Source organism: Capra hircus, chromosome 8 (assembly GCF_001704415.2).
Source record: "Capra hircus breed San Clemente chromosome 8, ASM170441v1, whole genome shotgun sequence".
NCBI classification, from domain to species: Eukaryota; Metazoa; Chordata; class Mammalia; order Artiodactyla; family Bovidae; genus Capra; species Capra hircus.
This window is the reverse complement of record NC_030815.1, coordinates 58918633-58935368: the sequence shown is the minus strand read 5'-3', so window position 1 is coordinate 58935368 and position 16736 is coordinate 58918633. Positions and strand designations below refer to the sequence as shown.

General features: G+C 45.4%; 1 protein-coding gene across 1 annotated transcript; it reads left to right on the top strand.

Annotated features, from left to right (window-relative positions):
- On the top strand, positions 10275–16374 carry LOC102175122 (protein FAM205A-like). The gene is made up of 4 exons (XM_018052102.1): positions 10275–10415; positions 11084–11129; positions 11393–11453; positions 12416–16374. The coding sequence occupies exons 1-4, from the start codon at positions 10275–10277 to the stop codon at positions 16176–16178; spliced, it is 4011 nt and encodes a 1336-aa protein (XP_017907591.1). The 3' UTR covers positions 16179–16374.

Genomic DNA, 16736 nt, shown 5'->3' with positions numbered 1-16736 from the left:
AGATTGTCTTTACTCCATTGTATATTCTTGCCTCCTTTGTCGAAGATAAGGTGTCCATAGGTGCGTGGATTTATCTCTGGGCTTTCTATTTTGTTCCATTGATCTGTCTTTGTGCCAGTACCATACTGTCTTGATGACTGTGGCTTTGTAGTAGAGCCTGAAGTCAGGCAAGTTGATTCCTCCAGTTCCATTCTTCTTTCTCAAGATTGCTTTGGCTATTCGAGGTTTTTTGTATTTCCATACAAATCTTGCAATTATTTGTTCTAGTTCTGTGAAAAATACCGCTGGTAGCTTGATAGGGATTGCATTGAATCTGTAGATTGCTTTGGGTAGTATACTCATTTTCACTATATTGATTCTTCCAATCCATGAACATGGTATATTTCTCCATCTATTAGTGTCCTCTTTGATTTCTTTCATCAGTGTTTTATAGTTTTTGATATATAGGTCTTTAGTTTCTTAATGAATTTTTGAGGATTTAACATACTTTTTGGCACAAGATGCCCTAGGATAATCTTATACTTCTTTTGCCTCAGTCTCACATTTAGAGAAATGTTGATATTTATTCTGACAGATAGTTAATTTGTGGCAGATCAGTAAATTTTTTTTTCAAGGGTTTTTCTAACCTTTGTTGGGGTGGGATTAAAGTGACCTTATCAAGTTCTTGATGTTTTATCCTACAGCATGAACTTTTTGGAAGGCCTTTTGAGTGTCCTCGATGTTTCAGTAAGTTCTCTCCATTTTGACCCGTTGGGTTCCTATATCTAACAGTGCCATGAAACCTCCTGAAATTCCATTCAGTTCACAGCTGCAGCAGCTGTCCTAAGCTAGATTTCACAGAGTCTCATCCTGTATATGTGCAGATTATCATTTTGACCAGAGACTTAATGGACACAACTATATCTATTTCCACTTGGAAAACCACTTCAGTATTCTTGCTTTGAGAACCCCATGAACAGTATGAAAAGGCAAAAAGATATGACACTGAAAGATGAACCCCTAGGTTGTTAGGTGCCCAATAGGCTACGGGAGAGGAGTGGAGAAATAACTCCAGAAAGAATGAAGAGGTGGAGCCAAAGCAAAAACAATACCCAGTTGTGAATGTGACTGGTGATGGAAGGAAAGTCCGATGTTGTAAAGAACAATATGCATAGAAACCTGGAATATTAGGTCCAGAAATCAAGGTAAATTCGAAATGGTCAAACAGGAGGTGGCAAGAGTGAACATGGACATTTTAGGAGTTAGTGAACTAAAATGGACCAGAGTGGGCGAATTTAACTTAGATGACCATTATATCTACTACTGTGGGCAAGAATCCCTTCGAAGAAATGGAGTAGCCCTCATAGTCAACAAAAGAGTCTGAAATGTAGTACTTGGTGCAATCTCAAAAATAACAGAATGACCTCTGTTCATTTCCAAGGCAAACCATTCAGTATCACAGTAATCCAAGTCTATGTCCCAACGAGTAACCCTGAAGAAGCTGAAGTTGAATGGTTCTATGAAGACCTACAAGGTCTTCATAGAACTAACATGCAAAAAAATGTCCTCTTCATTGTAGGGGACTGGAATGCAAAAGTAGGAGGTCAAGCGATACCTGGAGTAACAGGCAAATTTGTCCTTGGAGTACAAAATGAAGCAGGGCAAAGGCTAACAGGGTTTTGCCGGGAGAAGGTACTAGTCATAGCAAACACCCTCTCCCAGCAACACAAGAGATGACTCTACACATGAACATCACTAGATGGTCAATACTGAAATCAGTTTCATTATATTCTTTGCAGCCAAAGATGGAGAATCTCTAGACTGTCAGCAAAAACAAGACCTAGAGCTGACTGTAGCACAGATCATGAACTTCTTATTGCAAAATTCAGATTCAAATTGAAGAAAGTAGGGGAAACCACTAGACCATTCTCAGTTCAGTTCAGTTCAGTTCAGTCACTCAGTCGTGTCTGACTCTTTGCGACCCTATAAATCACTGCATGCCAGGCCTCCCTGTCCATCACCAACTTCCGGAGTTCACTCAGACTCACGTCCATCGAGTCAGTGATGCCATCCAGCCATCTCATCTTCTGTCCTCCCCTTCTCCTCCTGCCCCCAATCCCTCCCAGCATCAGAATCTTTTCCAATGAGTGATCTAATCAAATTCCTTGTGATTATACAGTGGAAGTGAGAAGTAAATTCCAGGGATTAGATCTGATAGACAGAGTGACTGAAGAACTATGGACGGATGTTCATGACATTGTACAGGAGGCAGCAATCAAGACCATCCCCAAGAAAAAGAAGTGCAAAAAGGCAAAATGGTTGTCTGAGGAGGCCTTATAAATAGCTGAGAAAGGAAGAGAAGCTAAAGGCAAAGGAGAAAAGAAATGAAGAGTTCCAAAGAATAGCAAGGAGAGAGAAGAAAGCCTTTCTCAGTGATCAGTGCAAAGAAATAGAGGAAAACAATAGAATGAGAAAGACTAGAGATCTCTTCAAGAAAATTAGAGCTACCAAGGTCAGGAAGCAACAGTTAGAACTGGACACGGAACAACAGACTGGTTCCAAATAGGAAAAGGAGTACGTCAAGGCTGTATATTGTCACCCTGCTTATTTAACTTCTATGCAGGGTACATCATGAGAAATGCTGGACAGGAAGAAACACAAGCTGGAATTAAGATTGCCAGGAGAAATATCAATAACCTCAGATATGCAGATGACACCACCCTTATGGCAGAAAGTGAAGAGGAACTAAAAAGCCTCTTGATGAAAGTGAAAGTGGAGAGTGAAAAAGTTGTCTTAAAACTCAACATTCAGAAAATGAAGATCATGGCGTCCAGTCCCATCACTTCATGGGAAATAGATGGGGAAACAGTGGAAACAGTGTCAGAATTTATTTTTTTGGGCTCCGAGATCACTGCAGATGGTGACTTCAGCCATGAAATTAAAAGACGCTTACTTTCTGACCAGCCTAGATAGCATATTCAAAAGCAGAGAGATTACTTTGCCGACTAAGGTCTGTCCAGTCAAGGCTATTGTTTTTCCAGTAGTCATGTATGGATGTGAGAGTGGGACTGTGAAGAAGGCTGAGCACCGAAGAATTGATGCTTTTGAACTGTGGTGTTGGAGAAGACTCTTGAGAGTCCCTTGGACTGCAGGGAGATCCAGCCAGTCAATTCTGAAGGAGATCAGCCCTGGGATTTCTTTGGAAGGAATGATGCTAAAGCTGTAACTCCAGTACTTTGGCCACCTCATGCGAAGGGTTGACTCATTTGAAAAGACTATGAGGCTGGAGGGTTTGGGGGCAGGAGGAGAAAGGGTGACCGAGGATGAGATGGCTGGATGGCATTACTGACTCAATGGACGTGAGTCTGAGTGAACTCCTGGGGTTGCTGATGGACAGGGAGGCGTGGCGTGCTGCGATTCATGGGGTTGCAAAGAGTCGGACACGACTGAGCAACTGAACTGAACTGAAGGGAACATTTCATGCATAGATGGGCACAATAAAGGACAGAAATGGTATAGACCTAACAGAAACAGAAGATATTAAGAAGAGGTCGCAAGACTACACATAAGAACTATAGAAAAAGATTATGACCTATATATGGTGTGATCACTCACCTAGAGCCAGATATCCTGGAATGCGAAGTCAAGTGGGCTTTAGGAATTATCACTACAAACAAAGCTAGTGGAGGTGATGGCATTCCAGTTGAACTCTTTCAAATCCTAAAAGATGATGCAATTAAAGTGCTGCACTCAATATGCCAGTAAATTTGGAAAACTCAGCAGTGGCCACAGGACTGGAAAAGGTCAGTTTTCATTCCTATCCCAAAGAAAGGCAATGCCAAAGAATGTTCAAACTACCACATAATTGCACTCATTTCACCTGCTAACTAAAGCTCAAAATTCTTCAAGCCAAGCTTCAACAGTACATGAAACGAGCACTTCCAGATATCAAGGCGGATTTAGAAAAGGCAGCGAAAGCAGAGATCAGATTGCCAACATCTGCTGGATCATCGAAAACACAAGAGAGTGCCAGAAAAAAATCTACTTCTGCTTTATTATGCCAAAGGCTTTGACTGTGTGGATCACAATAAACTGTGGAAAATTCTGAAAGAGATGGGAATACCAGACCACCTGACCTGCCTCCTGAGAAATCTGTATGCAGGCCAAGAAGCAACAGTTAGAACTACACATGGAACAACAGACTGGTTCCAAATTGGGAAAGGAGTACGTCAAAGCTGTATATTGTCACCTTGCTTATTTAACTTATATGCAGAGTACATCATGCAAAATTCCAGGCTGGATGAAGCACAAGCTGGAATCAAGATTGCCGGGAGAAATATTGATAACCTCAGATATGCAGATGACACCACCCTTATGGCAGAAAGTGAAGAGGAACTAAAGAACCTCTTGATGAAAGTGAAAGAGGAGACTGAAAAGGTTGGCTTAAAGCTCAACATTCAGAAAGCTAAGATCATGGCATCTGGTTCTGTCACTTCATGGCAAATAGATGGGGAAACAATGGAAACTGAGAAACTTTCCTGGGCTCTAAAATCACTGTAGATGGTGACTGCAGCCATAAAATTAAAATATTTTTGCTCCTTGGAAGAAAAGCTATGACCAACCTAGAAAGCATATTAAAAAACAGAGAGATTACTTTGTCGACAAAGGTCCATGTAGGCAAAGCTATGGTTTTTCCAATAGTCATGTATGGATATGAGAATTGAACTATAAAGAAAGCTGAGCACGGAAGATTTGATGCTTTTGAACTGTGGTGTTGGAGAAGACTCTTGAGAGTCCCTTGGACTGCAAGGAGATCCAACCAGTCCATCCTAAAGGAAATCAGACTGATGTTGAAGCTGAAACTCCAATACTTTGGTCATCTGATGTGAAGAACTAACTCACTGGGAAAGACCCTGATGCTGTGAAAGGTTGAAGGCAGGAGGAGAAGGAGATGACAGAGGATGAGATGGTTGGATGGCATCTCCAACTCAATGGACATGAGTTTGAGCAAGCTCCAGGAGTTGGTGATGGACAGGGTGGTGTGATATGCTGCAGTCTATGGGTCGCGGAGTTGGACATGACTGAGCAACTGAACTGAAGTGAACTGATACCTATTTCCAATGCTGCTTTTCTGCACAGGTGCAGAATGGCTCAGAAATGGTGATCCATACTTCAGTCTCTGGGTTGAGAGGGTGGAGCTGGGAGTCAAAGGAAGCCAAGGCAGCTAGAATTCACAGTGCAGATTATCTGAGAAGAGAGGGCTGGATATAGAGAGAAATCTTGGGATATGAAGAAGGTCTGCCTCAAATGTGCAGCCAAGGATTGGTCAGAATACGCATCTGAAAAAAGTACCAGAGGAAGGGTTAAAAAAGACTCCTGAAAAAATATAAGGGCATAGTACTCAGAGGTCACATGCAGAAGCAGATAGAGAGCCTATTCCAACAGTTAAAATAGAGAGCTTCGTAATAACTAGGGCATAGGGTAGAGTACCAACAAAGGCCTTACTTCAGTAGTAAGTAAAAATCCTGGACTAAATGTTGATGACTAATGAGGCTCGTGAGGAATACCTGAAAGAATCAAGCTGTTTCCAAGTAACTTAACTGAATTGCAAAACAAAGCTCAAGAATATTTATAGGGAAAAGCAGTGGACTGGGAATCTCTAAGCCCTTGTTCTCTCATGGGAACACCAAAAAACTACCAGAAACTGGTATAAAATCCTTATAAAAACTATGGAAAATTGTCAAAAGGCTATAACAACCAAGCAAATATTCAGTCAAGAAAAGTCACATTTAAAGCAGTAGAATATCTCATGATGTTTGTACTTCTGCCCCACTCCCCTTCTCAGTGCCGTGTAGTTTTGGTGTAGAGGAAGTGGCAGCCCAATACACAGTTCCCTCCCTTGAAACAAAGGGAGCAGTTGTTCATTTACCAAGTCATGTCTGACTTGAGCAGAGCGGTCCTTATTTGAATGTTCTGACTATCTTAGGGCTGCCTAAGGCATTGGGCTCTATATCCTCTAATTCAGATCTTAGACACAGAGGAATGGTGGATAGGGCCATGAAAGTTATAAGGGGACTACAGACCTCCTGGGTAAGAGATTATGGATGGAGACATAAAGTAGACCATTGAAGGCCCAAAGAAGAAGCTAAAGTGAGATTCTTTGGCAGACTGAGACACTGAAAAGTAGCCATGTGTATGAGGGAATTGAAGAAGCCAAAAATATGTCCAGGCAAGACACCTGTTTAGAAGAGACCTGAGAAGAACTTAAACTTTTCCACTGAGCTGATCACTAGGCTAACAGCATGCCCAGCTATTTAGAGGACTACTCCAGCATAGAGCCAGTCTGCGAAGATGGAGAGAGGTAGCTAGCTATTTTTACAGATGCCCAACCTTCAGCAAAATAGTCACAAAGGATACCGATAAACAGGAAATCATGGTCTATTTAAAGGAAGGAAAAAAACTGTCACAACCTATCCCTGAAGAAGCACAGGCATTAATTAGATTTACTCAATAAAGACATGAAAACAGCTCTCTAGAATATGCTGAAGGAAACTAAATGAAAACACAGGTAAAGAGCTAAAGGAAATAAATATATGAACAAAATGAGACTATCAACAAAGAGAAATAAAAAGAAACTAGAAATTCTAGAGCTTAAAAATACAGTAGGTGGATGGAAAGATTCCCTAGAGGGATTTAACAGCAGATTTATGCAGGCAGAAGAAAGGAACAGCAGCCTTAAAGATAGGAGATTTGAAATTATCAAGTTTAAGGAGCAACAAAAGGGAATGTTTTCTCTCCGTAACAAGATCCATAACAAGGCAAATATGTCTGCTTTCACCACTTCTTGTCAGCATTATACTGAATATTCTAGGCAGTGCAATAATGGAGAAATAAAAGGCATTCAGGTTGGAAAAGAAGATATAGAATTGTCAGATATTATCACCTATTTGAAAAATACTAAAGAATTTACAAAACATAGCTGCTACAACCAATAAGTGAATTTAGCAAGATTGCAACATAGAAGATACATATTCAATTTCTATTTCTATATACAAGCAACAAACATTAGAAATTGAAATAGAAAACAATATCACTTTGAATAACATCATAGATTTGACATAGGGATAAATTCACAAAATATGCACAAGACTTGTACAAAGAAACTAAAAAATTTCTAGGAAAAAACTGTGCTTCTTCAGGGATAGGTTGTGACAGTTTTTAGGGTATTTTTATACCCTAACAAAGTGGAGAGATGTACCATTTCTGTGAATTGAAAGACAATATTGTTAAGACATCAGTTCACTTGTAGGAATGTTTCTTACATATATACCCATATGTGTATACAAGGATTTATATATATGAGATTTTTATTCAGTGTGAAAGACTCTACATAAGTAAATATCCATGAATAGAGAACTGAAGGTGACTTGTGTTATAGTCATATCAAGGAAGACATGACAGCCATTTAAAAAACTGACATGCACAAGATATATTTAATTATCAAATTAAATAAGAGAGAAAACTGTCTATACTACCGTTCTTGGAGAAATACATACAAATCCGTTTGGTTTTGGCTATATTAGACTAGTTAAGAAAGATACACAGGAATCTGATAGAAATGACTGTCTCAAGGGAAGAAAAATGGGAGATAAGAGGTTGGGAAGAAAACATATTTTCTACATACCTTATTCTACCTATTGAATTTTGTACCATGCATATGTGAATTGTGAAAGTCACTCAGTTGTGCTGACTCTTTGAGACCCCATGGACTATACAGTCCGTGGAATTCTCCAGGCCAGAATACTGGAGTGGGTAGCCTTTCCCTTCTCCAGGGGTCTTCCCAACTCAGGGATCAAACCCAGGTCTCCCGCATTAAAGGTGGATTCTTTACCAACTGAGCCACAAGTGAAGCCCACCATGTATATGTCTGTCTACTTGAAAAAAAAAAAAAGAGTGATTGAAATCAGTTAAATGCATTGATCCTTTATCAAGAAGCCCAACTTCTCCAATCTTTATCCCATAAGTCCTCCCCAGTCTGCCCACCTACGCCTGTGCTAGAAATGGACCACATTTCTAACTGCCAGATGTGCTAGTGGTCCATTCCTCAGTGTTCTGCATTTGTTAGCAAGTTTCTTTCCCGCCTAGAATACACTCTACCCAGGAGCCCTGTCTCCCCACACTGATCCTCACTATGCTTTCTCTCCTCTGGAATGGGTGTTTGTGACCTGGGCCTCACAAATGAGTGTATGATCCCATATGTTTTGGATTGTTGGCTCTTGCTTTGTGTGATGTCTTATTTTGGAAAATAGGCTGTCTGGATAGCAGAAAAGTTATGACCAACCTAGATAGTATATTCAAAAGCAGAGACATTACTTTGCCGACTAAGGTCCGTCTAGTCAAGGCTATGGTTTTTCCTGTGGTCGTGTTTGGATGTGAGAGTTGGACTGTGAAGAAGGCTGAGCACCAAAGAATTGATGCTTTTGAACTGTGGTGTTGGAGAAGACTCTTGAGAGTCCCTTGGACTGCAAGGAGATCCATCCAGTCCATTCTGAAGGAGATCAACTCTGGGATTTCTTTGGAAGGAATGATTCTAAAGCTGAAGCTCCAGTACTTTGGCCATCTCATGCGAAGAGTTGCCTCATTGGAAAAGACTCTGATGCTGGGAGGGATTGGGGGCAGGAGGAGAAGGGGACGACCGAGGATGAGATGGCTGGATGGCATCACTGACTCGATGGATTTGAGTCTGAGTGAACTCCGGGAGATGGTGATGGACAGGGAGGCCTGGCATGCTGCGATTCATGGGGTCGCAAAGAGTCGGACACAACTGAGTGACTGAACAGAACTGAACTGAACTGGATAGCAGAAAGGCAGCATGACTCAAATGTCTTTGTACTCTTAACACTGTCTTGCTTAGGGCTGAGCATAGCTTGAGGGCTCACCAGTCCTCAGTTGGGAGAAGGAAATGGCAACCCACTCCAGTGTTCTTGCCTGGAGAATCCTGTGGACAGAGGAGCCTGGAGGGCTGCTGTTCATAGGGTCACACAGAGTCGGACATGACTGAAGTGACTTAGCCTGCATGGTGCATTGGAGAAGGAAATGGCAACACACTCCAGTATTCTTGCTTGGAGAATCCCTGGGACGGAGGAGCCTGGTAGGCTGCTGTCTATGGGGTCGCATAGAGCTGGACATGACTGAGATGATTTAGCAGCAGCAGCAGCAGCAGCAGCAGCCTTCACTTGGACGAAAGATTAGATACTGGAGGAAGGACCAAGGAGTATCTTCAGAGATTTTGAGCTGAAGGATTTTTGCCTGTGAGACCACTGTCACCAGGGAAAGATTTTTTTTCCTCAAAGCAATTCAAAAATTAGAGTGTTAGAGAACTATGACAATATTGACAGAGGTCAGGTAGGTAACATAAATGTGTAAGTAAATGGTCAGCGTATAGGAGTGATGGGCCCTGGTGATGAATTAGAAAACAACTGGCTTGCTTAAAGTTTTCAAAAATTCTAGTTAAAAAACAAGCAAACAAACAAAATTCTTTAGGCAAACAGCAGACATCCAGAATAGACGAGTAGATCTCACCACAATCAGCAACTACTTTATGACTTTACGTTAGGAGTGGTCACTGACACATCTCTGCAGGTACCCATCTCTGTGAGAAGACAGAATTCTGTAACATGGTTACAAACAGCTCTAGAAAACTTAACTCTTAAAGGAGATGCACAAGGAAATCTCATTAGTGTGTCTCAGGGGAAGGCAGCGTTTACAGTCTCTTCTCACTCATCCGCAAGCTTGAGGCCACACAGTCTGGGAGGCATTCCTTTCTGATTCGCACAGTATCATTTTAAAGATGCTACCACTTTTACCTGTCCCTGCCACTTCAGCCATGGTCCCTTCATGCACCTGTGATTTCCCATCACCCACTGCCTGTAACATCAAAGCTCTCCATTTCCAAGCCATAACCAGACTGGCCACCAGGCTGGCGGAGGGTATGGAGAGTGAAGACAGAGTGGGAACACAGACACTGCCTGTGAGTGGCACCTTCATTGCTTACAAGCAGACCCCCTCATCTGCAGACGGAATTCCCACAGGGACTCCCTAGACAGGTGAAGCTCTTTGACACCATAGCTACCTTGTGAAACAGAAGGGCTTTGTGATGCAGTCTGGTGGCTTGGTTCCGTCATCTGTGAGGCGGAGACGACAATGTGTAGCACTGGAAGTCAGTAGGTGCCAGAACTCTGAATGCCTACATTCATAGGGATGGTTGGTCTCCTCGCGATTATGAGGTTTAGACCATGCTGAGCCAGACTTTTGTTCTGTGGGATTTGGGGTATCCCTTATATACCTATGGCTCCATCTTCGTTATTATTCTAATTATCTGGCAAATGAAAAAGAGTTACCATGGATTAAAAGAACATAAAAGGAGCTGTTGCCGGGTAGGGAAACACTGTGACCAGGACTGAACTAATTAAGCCTTAGATAAGACGCTTTAAGCTCCCTCTCCTTTTATCCCTCCTCTCCATGTGTCTACCGCCCCACCCATATGTGTTTTTTTTTTTTTTTTTTTTACCATCCATTAGTTACTCATATGGTATTTCTCTTCTCAGCACCTAGAAATCATTTCTTACCAGACCATCCCTGCAATGTATTCTAATTGAAAAATCAAGAACATGTCTATCTGGCTTGGGTTGAGACTTAGATGAAATGGATTGTGCCTCACTGGATCTTAGAAGACTTCCCTTTATGGGAGATTTTTCTGGTTTGTGGTCCATTAAGGCATTTTTAAATTGAAGTCCTTTGATTATTAAATCTACACAACTTTATTGTGTTCCACCCTTTCTCTTGTTCCATTATAAGCTTGATACAGAACTTCTCTTAGGAAATAAATGGGAGGTGTGGAGGACAGAAGAGCCTCAAAATGAATCAGAAATAAGAGAAGACAAGTATTGAGATGAAAAAAATAGGAGTGTGGAAAGTTAGGAAATTAAATAAAATACAGGTAAATTAAAAAGGATTCGGTAATCTATATTGGCTTGGTCTTGGTTTGGACATGAAAAAGAAAATGGTGTCCCAGCTTCACACTCCAACTTTTTTGTCTTTTCAGCGTCACCGAAAAGTCAGACAAAGGGCTAGAGATGCAGCATCGAGAGGTAAAGTCCTGTCTCGGCTCTGACTTCCCTCCCCTGGGGGTGAGGTTCCCATGGACCCTGTTCCCCAGTGACCCTTAGTGCCAGGCACCAGGTGCTCTAACAGCTGAAGGCTCCAATCCCCAAGGTGACAGATTCTCCCAAAAGACTTTTATCGGGGGTGGGGTAGGGGTCTGCAGTCTCCTGCCATTCAAGGCTTTTAGATTCCTATAGGATGTCCCTGAATCCCCTCTTGTTCTGTGTAACACTGTCTCCTGGTTTCTCAGTGAGGAGACATTCTCGGAAAGAAGCTGACAAGCCGTGGGAGCTGCTCTCGCTCATGCGAAGGTGATCTCTTGCTCTTTGCAGTCTCCCACCTCCCAGCGTGGCCTGTGGTGATTTCTGTGTTTGGCCTGGGGCAGGGTTGGGCAGAAGGAGAATGGCTGAGAGGGAGCCAGACACAGGGAGCCTGGAGCCCTGGGTGAGAGTTGCTGGAGGAGAGGGTGGGGTCAGACGTCTCAGTGGAGAGTGGTCTTCCAGCTGTGCTCTGGGCTAGGCTCACAAAGGTGCTGGAAGTCAGGATTTGACAGAATGTAACTCTGTGGGATTTCTCCCAACCATGAGAGGAGTTACCCAGTCAGGAAAATGGATAGGTAAGTGCATAAACAAGTCATCATTTTCATATTCTCTTTACAGCCACACGCTTTCAAGGGCAGACCCCTGGACCCTGCTGACATTACCTCCTCTGGTTCTGTCTTCAGGGAGGCCAGTTCCTGGGACAACCCTCAGGCAGGAGCTTGTCATGCTATCCCCTCCTTAAGAGCTCTGCAGAATGAGAAATTGGCTCTTGAGAGATGTGTGCATCTCCTAATCCCCAGAATGCAGAGCTCCCGCAGGACTTCCATGACCCGAAGCAAGGCTGACTCCAGGTTCTACCTAGTGACGTCTCTGGTGCTACCCCATCAGCTAACCGTTGGCTCCCCGACCTGCCTGGTTCCCTTCTAATTCAGCTTCTCAGCACAGGTCAGCAGAGAGCTTACCCACCTCCCAGTTTCTCAAGGCCCTGTGTTCCCACCAGTTGTCTGAGACCTTGCCCAACAAGCTCCAGACTCTCAGCCTAGCCCACTAGTTTGCCAAATGGCATTTCCCTAGGAAGAAAAGTAGACACTTAAACACCCAGCTTTTGCAGGCCTCAGAGTTTATGGGACTAGGGGAGGGCTGGCCCAATCTCCAGACCACACACTGGCCAAGTGTAACAAACAGTAACAAACTGTCCATCAGTAACAAACATTTGCTGTTTCCCTTCCCAGCCAGGGCTGGCTTCCTCAGGAGGGGGCTGTGCGGCAGATCCTGTGTGCAGATCCCTGCTGCCAAACCTGCAACACCATGGCTCTGGAGATTCAGCAGTTGTTGGGTGAGAACACCCTGATCTCCCCAACTTCAGGGGACACTTCTCAGGGCTCCTCTTGCCTAGAGGTTCTGTCCATGTCTAATGTGCCTTTTGAGCAGAGTCTGGAACTTCGTTCCCCACACTCCAAAGACCTTTCAGTTCTGTCTGCAACCCTCACAGTGTCACAGAAATCCTTAGCCCAGTCTGTGGCCCAGTCACCTAGTGCAGCTGGCATCCATGATTACTGGGCTGAACATCTCAAGCTAAGGCAGGGATTCCAAGTGCCAGAGGTTCCCTCAGGGACTGAGGAGCCAAGAATTTCAGTGAATCTGCAGGAGATGATGCAGAGCAACCTCAGCCTCATGTGTGGGAACCAAGTCCAGCAGCCCTTAAGTCCCCAGGTCTCTCTGCTGCCTTTGAAACAAGAAATTACTACCCTGACACATTCAGTGGCCTTGCCGATGGTCACTGTCCTCCCTGCCCACCTGCCGTTCCTGAGTCCTGAAGTCCTGAGACTTCTTGAGGTCCATGTGAAAAAATGGATGCATTTCCAGAGGTGGGGGCTCCCCAGGCGTGTAGAAGAGTCCTTGAGGCAGCTGATGCCAAACCCGCCACTAGTTTGCCAAACTGTATATAACCAACCAGTTTCTTTCATCCACAATAATACTTCTCATTTCTCTGTTGAGAAATGTGGGACCATTTTGTACCAGAACTGGGGTTCAGGTATGGCCGGCCAGCCTACCCAGGCCTTCTGGGTTTCTGAATGGTGTGTTACGGATCCAGAACAAAGACACCTCTACCAGCAAATCCCCAGCCATAAGGCTTTAGCCCTGCCCTCGTCAGCCCTTAAAGAATTAAGTGGCCTCTATCTAATGTCTGGGCAACAGGCCAGTGACTCAGTGGGCCCCGTGCAGCCAAAATACAGCCAGCTATTCTGTGGCCTGCCTTCTCTGCACAGTGAGTCGCTGGTTGACACCTTCTTGGCTTCTCAAGGCCTCTCCAACGACGAGAGCATGTCCAAGCCCCACTTGAAGGATCCCTTTCTCTTGAAGGATCCCAAGGAACTCTCCTTCCTCCCTTTGCTGCCTAAAACTCCAACCCAGTCAACTCCACTGTCTTCTCTGTCTTGTCAAGATTGTGTTGCTCCATCTGATCACCAACAAGCTCACATCAATGTCCCATTTCTGACTCTGGACGAGTGTGAAGCCTTGGAGTGGCACCTGCTGCAGAGGCAGCTCCAGCTTCAGTGGGACTTGCCAGATGTTTTTCAGAGAGATCAACATGTCCAGAGCCCCGTGCAATGTAAGCCCAGTGACAAAGCCCAGTCTTCTGAGACTCTGAAAACTTCCTGGTCGGGGCAGCCTGTCTCAGTCCTCACAAGGGAACCAGTCTTCCTGCAGCACACCAGGAGGCTGCTGGAATACCACCTCCAGAGACAGCTGATTCACCACCGCTGGGGCCTGCCCCAGAAGATCCAGCAGTCCATCCAGTTGCTCCGGTCCCCCACTAACCAGCAGACTATACCCTGGAGCAGCACAGCCCTAGACAGTGTGAATGGCCCCCAGCCTACATCTCTGGAGGCCACTGGAGCTGATGACCCATTCTCACCTATTGTGGACCCACTGTCAGTCCCCATGCCACACTTGTTTGACAAGGCCAAGGCAATATTGCAGGGCCATATCGCCTCCAGATGTGGGCAAATTCACCAGGGCAACATCCCTGCCTCTGTATATAGATCTTGGGAGTGCATAATTCCTGGGGGCCTGGAAGTGACTCCCTTCAGCTGCATCCTGGAAAGCAAGCCCCTGGAACTCCAGGCAGCAGCTGACCAGGACCTTCAACAGGAAGTTATACCCGGGATGCCAGTGGCCCTTGATCAGCAGCAACAGGTCTCACCAAAAGCTGTCGTTGAACATCCTAAGCTGCCCGGAGTCCTGTCAGAGGCAGCCATTGAGAAACTGGAGATGACTTTACGGCACAAGTATCTGGCCTTCTTGTCAGGGCTGCCTGCTCTTTATTGTGTGTCTCCCTCCAGGGTCATGGCCCCAGCAACCACGTCAATCACGCCCCCAGCCATGGTCACAGAGATGGTGCCTGAGCCTGTCGAATTCTCAACAGAACCTGTGACTCAGGTGACCTCACCTGAAGAGCAGGGCCCAAGTCCTGGGCCAGGCTTTCAAGAGGCCAATGAGGCTCTTTCAAACACTGCAGAAGAATTCCAGGCTGATGAGCAGGTGGAAGGAGTAATTGAGATGCTGCCTATAGAAAGCGAAACAGAGCCTGAGAGGCCCTCTTCACTTGGGGAGCACATCTTGGCCAAAATGAATTTCCATCTGAGAAAGAAGATCCTAGAGGCACAGATTGGAATTCCCATAAAGGCAAGAGAGTCTAGGGAACAAGTTGTAGGAACGTCAGAGGATGTATGTACACAGGAGTCTCTTGAGAGTTTAAACAACCAAGGACAACCACTGCTCCAGGAACTCCCCATCCCACCAGATGTGCCATGTGCCCCAGACCCAGAGTGGCTCCACCTCAAAGAACAGCTGGCCACTGAGTTAAAGGCGGTGCACCAGAAACAGAAGCAACCCAGTTGCAGCATAGTACCCCATGGTTCTGTCCACGGGGCTTCCAGTATCTCAGTCAGTGGGGACATGACAGAGGCCCAGGTGCTTTGTGTTCAGCTGGAGGCCAGTGTGAACAACCCCAGTCTGGGGGAGCCTTGGAGCCCTGAGCCCCGGAGCCCTGAGCCCCATATGCCTGACAAGAGCAAGGACTCAGCCCAAGTCCCCACACTGGCAGAAAAGAGAGAGGAGCCAGGCAAACCCATATTGGTTGGGGACCATGGAGAAGGGGATGCTGGGTTCACACTCTCCTGCACAAGAGGAAAAAGCCACTCTGTTGAAGGCCAGAGGCCAGAAGGGATACTTCTGAATAGGACACCCCGCAGCCCCTGGCAACGGAGACATCGCTTTCACCTTGATGCTTCCTGTCAACACAGTGCTAAGCATTGCCCTCAGCCTAAACTCCCAGAGCTACCTCCTGGAGGAGTCCCTAGGGGGAAGGATTCTCAGAAAAAGGACCTGCAAGACAGTCAAGCCAGGCTGAGTGTCCCCCTCAAACCAGCAAGGGTTCCCGAGAATGCCCAGCCTGTGGTGCCCCAGGCGTCACGAGGCCAGACTTTCCTGGGCCAGCTCACTGTGGGTAAGCCATTGGAGGGCCGAGCTTTACAAGGTCAGGTCTTTCAGAGGCAGGTAGTGCAAGGCCGTACTCACACGAGGCCCAGCCTTCCAGAATATGGCCTGAGAAATAAGATAAAATCTCTTTTGCACTGTGTTATACCCCAGACAAAAGGCAAAGGGCATGAGGCATCCATATCCTCTGCATCTGAGACAGTGGCCAGCACCAGAAAAGAAAATGTGGAAAAAAGCTTGGCTCCAGCCAAAAGTCCCAGGGGACGAACTAAGACAGAGAAGACAAGAGGCGACCTCAAGGCCCAGTTTCCACCCGCCAAGAAGCAGATGGGCCTGGCTTTCATGGATGTTACCCACTCCCCAGATAGTAAGCTCCGGCACCACTCCCGCTCCCATCAACTCCTCTTGGCCTCAGTCCTGGGCACCCCCCGCCACTGCCCTCGGCACTGTCCTCGAGGGGCTTGTGCCACCCAACCAAAGAACTCACCCTAACTCTCAGCTCTCACCCTAACTCTCAGCTCTCACCTTGGAAGGAAACTCTGGTCTGCTCAAGAAGACCCAAACACAGTCAGAAGACTTTGTAGTCTCCCCAGTGTCTGCATCCCTTGATGAGGACTGCTCCTGTCAATTTTATTAATGTGCAAGTGGGCAGAATACCACCCCAATACACTCTATATATCTCTAAGCAGAGAGTTGTGTGTCTGCTGCTTTTCTCCACCATGGTGTGCTCAGGGAAGGCATAATGGAGGTAAATGTCCTTCCTATCTAGGGAAGGAGCTTTAACCCACTCTTAAGCTGGGACAGCATTTCACACCCCGTGTCCCACCCCAAACCTCCTGGACTGTGGATAAAAGGGACTTGAGCAGAGAAGGAAGGCCCTTGTTTAAGGTACATTGAAGTTAAAGGTCAGACTTGAATTTGATTAATATCATGGTGTCCCTGGGCCCAGAGAAGCCATGTGGAGGGTAGTACTGTCAAGAATGAGGGGCCAGGAATTTTTTGCCCCAGGCAAAATTCACTGATGACTTCTATACCTATGCTCACAATCTG